The sequence below is a fragment of the Nansenia antarctica genome (genome assembly GCF_963989245.1).
Source record: "Nansenia antarctica genome assembly, chromosome: 17".
Classification (NCBI taxonomy): Eukaryota; Metazoa; Chordata; class Actinopteri; order Argentiniformes; family Microstomatidae; genus Nansenia; species Nansenia antarctica.
The window spans coordinates 27,474,963-27,484,962 of NC_137687.1; the positions used below are offsets into that span (position 1 = coordinate 27,474,963).

General features: G+C 51.8%; 1 protein-coding gene across 1 annotated transcript in view; it reads left to right on the forward strand.

The window, feature by feature from the left end:
• Positions 1–10,000, forward strand: part of eps15 (epidermal growth factor receptor pathway substrate 15) — a 39,266-nt gene that overhangs the window by 2,841 nt on the left and 26,425 nt on the right. Inside the window, 11 exon segments of the mRNA XM_080547426.1 lie at positions 2,438–2,479; positions 4,199–4,288; positions 4,489–4,536; positions 4,666–4,761; positions 5,078–5,146; positions 5,539–5,664; positions 6,426–6,485; positions 7,275–7,397; positions 7,399–7,539; positions 8,482–8,627; positions 9,948–10,000. The exon segment at positions 9,948–10,000 is cut by the window's right edge and continues 44 nt beyond it. Of these exon segments, the coding sequence (XP_080403552.1) occupies positions 2,438–2,479; positions 4,199–4,288; positions 4,489–4,536; positions 4,666–4,761; positions 5,078–5,146; positions 5,539–5,664; positions 6,426–6,485; positions 7,275–7,397; positions 7,399–7,539; positions 8,482–8,627; positions 9,948–10,000 (994 nt within the window).

A 10,000-nucleotide genomic window follows, 5' to 3' on the forward strand; every position in this document is an offset into this window, starting at 1 on the left:
TATGAAGTGACTGTTGACGGGTCTGTATCAGGCGATGACAGGCAGCAGTGTGGTTTCAGAGGCGTGTTGTTGTAATTGTTAGGCTATAAGCCAAGGCTACATTTCTATAAGCCAAGGCTACATTTCGCTTACCGAAGGCCTAAGTCGTCGTCACCACCCAAGGCTGCGATCGTATTGTGTTTAGATCAGGGGGAGGCTGGTGGAGGTAGAAATCGGAGGAGGATGTGCTCATTGTAGCCGAATGCATGGAATGGTATCAAAATGACCTTTCCCCATTCCGTTCCGTGCATTACAATGAGCCTGTCCTCCGCTTTCTACCCCCACCGGCCTCCCCTGGTTTAGATGATAATCAGCAGCTTTTCTTGAATAGTCAGGAAAATGTTGTTGCGTAATGGAACAAAAAAACAAAACAAAAAGGAAGAGCATTTACGCCTATAGAGAAATCGACTGGGCTATCCATTGACTAGTTGACCTATCCGTCATAGTCTTGCATAAGAGAGACCGGTAGCCTGCAGGACTAGGCCTTACATGAGACCAGACCGCTTTTTGTGTAGAATGACCATTCGTCCCACCCACAGGAAGTGCCTTTTTTCAGGAAGTGAAATCTAACCATGTGGTTCCTTTTTTTCTTCCCGGAAACGGCAGAAAAGCGTCCGCCTCCAGTTGTCCGCCATTATGGGCCACATTATAGGATAGGTCTACATGATGACATCACAGAGGCTGTGTGTACTATAGGGCGTTAACAGGGAACATGGGAGAAGTTAGGGTCTCACTCTCTCTGGGCAGACTAGCCAGGGTAATATCAGACTAGCCAGGTCATCTTTATGATAATATGTCAAGTTATTTTTTTCTGAGTGGGGTAGTCCCACTCATATTTTTCTTTTTATTGCGATAGAGACAGTAGAGATTTGACAGGAAGGATGGGTGAGAGAGATAGACAGAGAAGGGAGGACATGCCGGATATGTCCTCGACCAGAATCGAACCGGGAACCCTGCGGTGACATGGTTGATGCTCAGTGTGCTATGCCACCAAACGCCCCGGACTGTCATCTTTGTTATGGTTCTGGCCTGGGTCCATTTCCTGTGTTGTTGACTCTTGTTTGATTCTTGTGTCGTGAATGATTTGCTTTCTGCGTTAAGCGGCGTAGCACACAGAGGCACATGCTATATCATCACATGGTCCCTGGTTAGATTCCGGCCGTCAACATATATACAGTATATCCTGTATGTCATCCCTCCTCTCTCTCTCTCCCACTCATCCTTCCTGTCAATCTCTACTGTCTCTCAATAAGGCAGAAATGCCCTAAAAGAAATGAAAAAATAAGGATTTCTTTGATTTGCTTTTGGCTTCCTCACCAAGTCCTTTCATTTCCATGCCTACCTTTGGCAGACAGTTATTAATTACACATTCACTGACTGACTGGTGCCTATGGATCTTGAATGGATCTTCTAAATGGCTTTACAAAGTGTTGTCGAGCGATGAATCCTCAGAGTAGACGTATTGATTGTGGTGTGTTTCTGTATTTTTCCCGCCTGGGGTGTGTTAGCCTTGGTTGTTGGCAGATCTCTGGCTGTTGGCCTTCACTCAGACAAACCCTTGTGGATCTCATCTAGAGAGCGGCTCAGGAGGTAGAGCCGGCGTCTAACGATCGCAAGGTCGGCAGAGATCAGTGGTTCGAGAACCTCGGGCTGGCCACATGTCGAGGTGTCCTTGGGACACGATATAGGCTAGGGGAGGCTGGTGGAGGTAGAAATCGGAGGACTGGCTCATTGTAACGCAATGAACAGATTGAGGAATGGTATCAGCCATATCACTTATGTTTGATACCACGCCTGATTCTGTTCCATGCATTACAATGAGCCTGTCCTCCGATTTCTACCGCCACCAGCCTCCCCTGGCTATTGTAGTATAATCTTGGCTGTCTTGTTACTTTTGAATCTAACACCTTTAAGCCTTATTTGCAGTCTCAGTGATATCGGCAAATACCTTGTAAATGGACTGACCTTGTCTTTATTGGCCTTTATTATAGAATAAGGGGGTAGTGGTGGTCTAGTGGATAGTGAGTTGGACTTGGGATCGGAAGGTTGTGAGTTCAAATCCCGCCTGAAGCCACACCACTACTAGTGTGCCCTTGGGTAAGGCACTTAGCCCTCAGTTACTCCAGGGGGAATGTCCCTGTAATTCGTAATTGTAAGTCGCTTTGGATAAAAGCGTCTGCTAAATGGCAAAATTATTAAATTATTATTAATAATGGTTATTGTGGTGTTACATGATGTGCTTGTTCGAGGCGTCAATGTGCTTTCTCTCTATGGTGAGAACATTTTATTTTATGGCTGATGTAGCAGGTTTCTGTCACTTGCTGCTCATATCCTTCCTGTTTGTATGTTGTATGTAAAATAAGACACCGTCTGACATTGCGTGTTTCTCTCCCTGCAGCTCTCCAGTGGAAACCCCGTCTATGACAAGTACTATCGACAGGTAAGGCCTGTGGCCAACTCTGTTATTGTACCAATGCACCGGGGCATAGGGGCTAGAGGTTGTTTGTTGACGGGAGCAGAGTATCCAAGGGTCTGTCCTAGGGCTGTGTCCAGACAAGAGATCAGGGGAGATCAGGGGAGGCTGGGGGAGGTAGAACACCAGGGGAGGCTGGGGGAGGTAGAACACCAGGGGAGGCTGGGGGAGGTAGAACACCAGGGGAGGCTGGTGGAGGTAGAACACCAGGAGGAGGCTGGGGGAGGTAGAACACCAGGGGAGGCTGGGGGAGGTAGAAATCCTGAGGACAGGCTCATTGTAAAGCATGGAATGGAGTGAGGGAAGGGAATCAAATACCACTAAGGGAGATCCTGTGCTAGGCTACCTAGCTTTAGCTAACTGCAGAGCCACGTTGAACTAGCATCACCTGACCAGAACTGCAGGCAGCATTAGCTAGCAACCGCATAGCTGCAGACAGACGACATGTCCTCAGGCCCCCATCTCTCTGTCCCTCTCTCTGTCTCTCTCTCACTGTCTCTCTCTCGTCTCTCTCGCTGTCTCTCTCTCTCTCTCTCGCTGTCTCTCTCTCTCTGTTTCTCTCTCTCTGTTTCTCTCTCTCTGTTTCTCTCTCTCTGTTTCTCTCTCTCTCTGTTTCTCTCTCTCTCTGTTTCTCTCTCTCTCTGTTTCTCTCTCTCTTGCTCTCGCTCTGTCTCTCGCTCTCTCTCTCTCTCTCTGTCGTCTCTCTGTTTCTCTCTCTCTCTCTGTCTCTCTCTCTCTCGCTCAGTTTCTTGCTCTCTCTCTCTCTCTCTCTCTCTCTGTCGTCTCTCTCTCTCTCTCTGTTTCTTGCTCTCTCTCTCTCGTTTCTCTCTCTCTCTCTCTCTCTGTTTCTTGCTCTCTCTGTCGTCTCTCTGTCTCTCTGTCTCTCTCTCTCTCTCTCTCTCTCTCTCTCTCTCTCTCTCTCTCTCTCTCTCTCTCTCTCTCTCTCTCTCTCTCTCTCTCTCTCTCTCTCTCTCTCTCTCTCTCTCTCGGTCTCTCCTCATGCATTAGTGATAGTGCTGTTAGCCCCTCCAGTCAGAGAGGCGGGTGCCTGAGGAGAGAGAGAGGTAGAGAGAACCAGTTAGACTGCAGCAGAACAGAGGCTTTTTTTCTTTTCTTTTTTTGGGCAGTCCCACTCATATTCTTCTTTTTTTATTGCAATAGAGACAGTAGAGATTTGACAGGAAGGATGGGTGAGAGAGAGAGAAGGGATCACATGCAGGATATAACCGCGGCCGGAATCGAACCGGGAACGCTGGGGTTACATGGGCGACCCTCACGTTAGGCCACCAAGCGCCCAAAGTTAAAACTGGAACATACAGAGTCAAACATGTAGACTCCGACATGTTAAACAAATCCTCCTTTGAGTGAACAGAGTGTCCATGTGAACCTCCAGGGGTGATTGTAACTCTTCTGTTTGAGAGGGAAAGCACACTGAACAAGGTGGACAACATTTTTCCTTTTTGGGTTTTTTTTGTGGACGAATTTCTTCAACGTTTGTTTGTGTGTGTTCGTGTGTGTGTCTCTGTCTGTCTGTCTGTCTGTGTCTCTGTGTGTGTGTGTGTGTGTGTGTGTCTCTGTGTGTGTCTCCGTCTGTCTGTGCCTCCGTCTGTCCGTGCGTGTCTCCGTCTGTCCGTGTGTGTGTGTGTGTGTGTGCGTGTGTGTGTGTGTGTGTGTGTGTGTGTGCAGGTTGATCCGTCTGGTAGTGGGCGGGTGGCAGCAGCAGATGCAGCTCTGTTCCTCAAGAGATCCGGCCTGGCAGACCTGGTCCTGGGCAAGGTACACACACACACACACACACACACACACACACACACATATACATACAGCCATACACAGTGACACACACACACACAAACACACAATGCTGCATGCATGCATGCATGCACATACACAACTACACATGTGCACACACACACACACACACACACACACACACACACACACTAAAAGTTGACTAACATCTGTTGTCTTCATAGATCTGGGATTTAGCAGATTCGGAACGCAAGGGCTGCCTGAACAAACAGGTACCCCCTCCCTCGCTCCCTCCCTCTGATTAACAGTATCACTGTCTCCAGCCATCCAATGCCATCGCTGTGCTTTAAACGGTCATATTAACCTGACCACACTCTGTCTGTGTCTCTGCATTCCATCAGCAATTCTACATAGCTGTCCAGCTGGTGGCCTGTGCACAGAATGGCCTGGAGGTGGCGCTCAAGAGCCTCCACTTGGCTGTTCCTCCCCCAAAGTTTGTGAGTTCAACAGTTCAACTGTCAGTCACAACCTTCATCAACACATTTCAATTCCTTATATTTATATTTTTGGGCATTTTAGCAGACGCCTTTAATCCAAAGCGATTTACAGCACATACATTTGACTAAGTAAGTGAATGGTCTATCCACCAGTCATAGGAGGAAACAGCCATCTGGGCTATGACCAGGTGCCAGTCACAATGCTAGAAGAAGACGGAAGGATTTAAAAAATATAAACTCCTAAAGAAAAAAGTTCAGAAACGTTATTTCAGTCGATTATTCCTCCCCTTTAATGCATCTCTTCTTCTCTCGTCAGCATGATACGAGCAGTCCGCAATTACCAGGGGGCGTGGCCTTAGAGAGCGGTGGTCCGTGGGTGGTCAAGGTGAGAGCGACCTGTCAGTCATGGGATGGGCTCATCCTCCGATTTCTACCTCCACGAGCCTCCACTGCTGTCAGTCATGCACTGTGATGTTTTTCGGGGGAACACTGCTAACTCAGGACACGCATCTATCTATCTATCTATCTATCTATCTATCTACTATCTATGTACTATCTATCTACTATCTATCTACTATCTATCTACTATCTATCTACTATCTATCTATCTATCTATCTATCTATCTATCTATCTATCTATCTGTCTGTCTGTCTGTCTGTCTATCTATCTGTCTATCTATCTATCTATCTATCTATCTATCTGTCTATCTATCCTCCTCTTCTCGTCCTCTATCTAATTTGTCCATCCTCCTCTTCTCATCCTCCCATCTTCCCCAGACGGAGGAGAAGCTGAAGTTTGACGCCATCTTTGACAGCCTGTCCCCCGTAGGAGAGAGGCTCTCAGGAGAGAAGGTCAAACCCGTGCTGCTCAACTCCAAACTACCAGTGGACGTGCTGGGCCGGGTGAGGCTGCCTGGGGAGGAGTAGAGGACAGGGGAGGCTGGTGGAGGTAGAAATCGGAGGACGGGCTCATTGTAAATGCATGAATGAGGAACGGTATCAATCCTAGTTCCGTTCCATTGCATTAGTCAGCCCGTCCTCCGATTTCTACCTCCACTAGCCTCTACCGGGGTAGAAACTGGCCGAGAACTACACTGATAATTTTCCTCTGGTCCCAGACTGGTCAGTCAGAGTAACACCATTGATGTCCACCAGAGGGTGCTTTTGTTCCAGAACTCAGTACTACACTCTCCTCAACCTGACAGACGTATGAGACTATTGGCAGTGTTTCCCCTTAGTTACCTAGACTCTGGCAGCCTGCCATAGTCTACTTTGTCCCGCCGTAGTCTCTTAACGAACCGAAAATACTTTCACACGCGAGCGATGTGATTTTTTTTACACCTGAGCGACGTGATCTTTGTGATTCGCACCTCATCTGCTGTAGGTCCATAGGACTGCATAGATACCGTAGGTCCATCTGACCCTCTGTCCCTCCCTATGTCTGTCTGTCTGTCCCTCTGTGTCCCTCTGTCTGTCACTCTGTCCCTCTGTCTCTCCTTCTGTCCCTCTGTCTGTCCCTCTGTCTGTCCCTCTGTCTGTCCCTCTGTCTGTCTGTCCCTCTGTCTCTCCTTCTGTCCCTCTGTCTCTCCTTCTGTCCCTCTGTCTGTCCCTCTGTCTGTCCCTCTGTCTGTCCCTCTGTCTGTCCCTCTGTCTGTCTGCTACAGGTATGGGAGCTGAGTGACCTGGACAGAGATGGCATGCTGGACAGAGATGAGTTTGCCGTGGTAAGAACCCCCCCCCCACCCCCGCCCCTGCCCCCTCCAGCAGAGAGAGACTCAGGCATTAGCCATGGAGCCACCTGATCAAGGTTGTCTATTTTCACCCAGAGGAGAAGAATCACTGTGTTTATAATTATCCCCCCCCCCTCACTGGGCTGGTCTTGAAAGCCTTGTCTCCTGCTTATGTCGATGCCCTCGTCAATATTAGTGACAACAAAAACAACAACAACAACGTACTCGTGGTTTCAAGGTACCTGGAGCCTTGCTCTGTGTGAAGGACAGCTCTCTCCTCTGATGGGAGGGAGGGAGGTCGAGGGGAGGAGGAGGAGGGATGGAGGGAGGGATGGAGGGAGGAGGTGGAGGAGGTGGAGGAGGGAGGGAGGTCGAGGGGAGGAGGAGTAGGGATGGTGGGAGGAGGTGGAGGAGGGAGGGAGGTCGAGGGGAGGAGGAGGAGGGATGGAGGGAGGAGGAGGAGGGATGGAGGGAGGGGAGGTGGAGGAGGAGGGGAAGAGGGATGAGGGAGGAAGGGAGGAAGGTGGAGGGGAGGTGAAGGAGGGAGGAAGGGAGGGAGGGGAGGAAGAGGGGAAGAGGGAGGGAGGAGGAAGGACACTGTGTTTGATAAACAACCTTCTCACCCTGAATGACCAGCTGTTAGCACGGTCAGCAGGTCTGAAGGAGAAGTAAAACCTTGTTGTATCATGATCTAATGTGTGTGTGTGTCTCTGTGTGTGTCTCTCTCTCTGTGTGTGTGTGTGTGTGTGTGTCCGTCCGTCCGTCCGTCCGTCCGTCCTTCAGGCCATGTACCTGGTCTACAGAGCTCTGGAAGGGGAGCCTGTGCCCATGTCTCTGCCCGCCCCTCTGGTGCCCCCCTCCAAGAGGAAAAAGCCCTCCGCGCCCCCCCCCCGTGGTGCCTCCGTCGATGCCCCTCCTCCCGTCGCCCCCCTCCCTCACAGCCCGACGCTCCTCCAGCACCAAATCCCTGCCCCCCAAAGCTGCCCCCGCCCCTGCCCCTGCCCCTACCCCTACTCCTGCCCCAGCCCCGGCCCCGGCCCCCACCCCGGTGAGTAACACATGATGATTTGTTTTTTTTCAATATATGTTTTTAGAACCTTTCTGCTTTTATTGGGATGGAGGCAGGAAGGATGGGTGAGAGAGAGAGAGGAGGGATGACAGGAAGGATGGGTGAGAGAGAGAGGAGGGATGACAGGAAGGATGGGTGAGAGAGAGAGGGGGGATGACAGGAAGGATGGGTGAGAGAGAGAGGAGGGATGACAGGAAGGATGGGTGAGAGAGAGAGGAGGGATGACAGGAAGGATGGGTGAGAGAGAGAGAGGAGGGATGACAGGAAGGATGGGTGAGAGAGAGAGGAGGGATGACAGGAAGTGCTGTTCATACCTGATAGGCCAGACCAGTGTGTTGGGTATCAGTGTGTTGGGTATCAGCTGACGCAGCGACATTAGCAGCTCTCTGGTAATAGAGTAGGAAGACCTGATTCCCATATTAATCACTCAAACAATCAGTCCTCACCTTGTCAGTCTCTCTCTCTCTCTCTCTCTCTCTCTCTCTCTTCTCTCTCTCTCTCTCTCTCTCCCCCCTCCCCTCTCTCTCCCCCTCCCCTCTATCTCTCTCTTTCTCTCCCCCCTCCCCTCTATCTCTCTCTCGCCCCCCCACCCAACTTCTCTCTTTCTCTCCCCCCCCTCCCTTCTATCTATCCCTCTCTCTCCTTCCCACCCCTCTATCCCCCCCCACCCACCTTCTCTCTTCTTTCTCCCCCCCCTCCCTTCTCTCTCTCTCTCTCTCTCTCTCTCTCTCTCTCTCTCTTCCCTCCCCTCTATCTCTCTCTCTCTCCCCCCACCCACCTTCTCTCTTTCTCTCTCCCCCCCTCCCTTCTATCTCTCTCTCTCCCCCCCTCCCCTCTATCTCTCTTCCCCCCCCCCCCCCACCTACTCTCTCTCTCACTCTCTCCCCCATCTCTCTCTCTCCCCCCCCCCTCCCCCTCCAGTGGGTGGTGTCTGCGGCAGACAAGGCCAAGTATGACGAGGTGTTTGCTAAGACAGACGGTGACATGGACGGCCTGGTGTCGGGCCCAGAGGTCCGGGACATCTTCCTGAAGACGGGCCTGCCCTCCGCCACCCTGGCACGCATCTGGTACGACACTCCACTACCCCCGGGGGAGGCTGGGGGAGGCTGGGAGAGGCTGGGGGAGGCTGGGGGAGGCAGTAGGAGGCAGGGGGAGGCTGGGGGAGGCCGGGGGAGGCTGGGGGAGGCTGGGGGAGGCTGGGGGAGGCTGGGGGAGGCTGGGGGAGGCAGGGGGAGGCTGGGAGAGGCTGGGGGAGGCTGGGGGAGGCCGGGGGAGGCTGGGAGAGGCTGGGAGAGGCCGGGGGAGGCTGGGGGAGGCTGGGGGAGGCTGGGAGAGGCCGGGGGAGGCCGGGGGAGGCTGGGGGAGGCCGGGAGAGGCTGGGGGAGGCTGGGAGAGGCTGGGAGAGGCTGGGGGAGGCTGGTAGAGGCTGGGGGAGGCCGGGAGAGGCCTGGGGTGGCTGGGGGAGGTAGGAATCGGAGGACAGGCTCTCATCGCAACGCGTCCGTGTTTGATACCGTTCCTCAGTCTGTTCCGTTACGACGAGCCTGTCCTCCTATCTTCTACCTCCACCAGCCTCACACACTGATTAACATGTACTGTACATGTGTTGTCTTCTGTGTGGAGGATGAAATGCCACGTATCAGGTACAGGGTTCCCGCGCTGGTCTTAAAAAGCCTTAAAGTCTAAAATCAAGCATTCCAACCCTTTGATATCCAGCTATTCGGTCTACAAATTAGGTGCTAGGTCTAAAAAAGTAGATCCTGCAAGGAAATCAGTCCGACCACATCTATTTACGAGGAAATTAATCAAGCTAGAACCAAAAAAATGCCAATTCACTTCCTTTTTTGTCTGTATGGCAGTGAAATCCCTAATTTCATCACCTCGAGGATGGCAAAAAGCTACCATATGGCGTCGCGAATGGGTCAAAAATTCTATCCAAAGAGGTCTAAAAAAAGGTCTTAAATTTAACTTGTTGAAACTTGTAGGAACCCTGAAGGTATTAAATGGTGATCCATGTCTCAGAGTGTGAGAACGGTGGACTTCAGTTGCGTATCACAAACACAAACACACACGACTGGCTGGTGAAACGTTTTATAGCCTCTCGTAAAAGAGCTGTGTTTACTTTAGAACAGCCTGCTTGTCAATATACTGCCTGGAGGTGTACATTATTGCCCTGTTATGTAATTGTGTGTGTGTGTGTGTGTGTGCGCTCCTGCCCCGTGCGTGTGTGTCTCCCTCCCTCCCTCCCTCCCTGCCTCCCCTCCCTCCCTCCCTGCCTCCCCTCCCTCCCTCCCTCCCTCCCTCCCTCCCTCCCTCCCTGCCTCCCCTCCCCTCCTCCCTCCCTCCCTCCCCTCCCTCCCCTCCCTCCCTCCCTCCCTCCCTCCCAGGGAGCTGTGTGACGTGGGGGACGTGGGGAAGCTGACCAGGGAGCAGTTTGCTC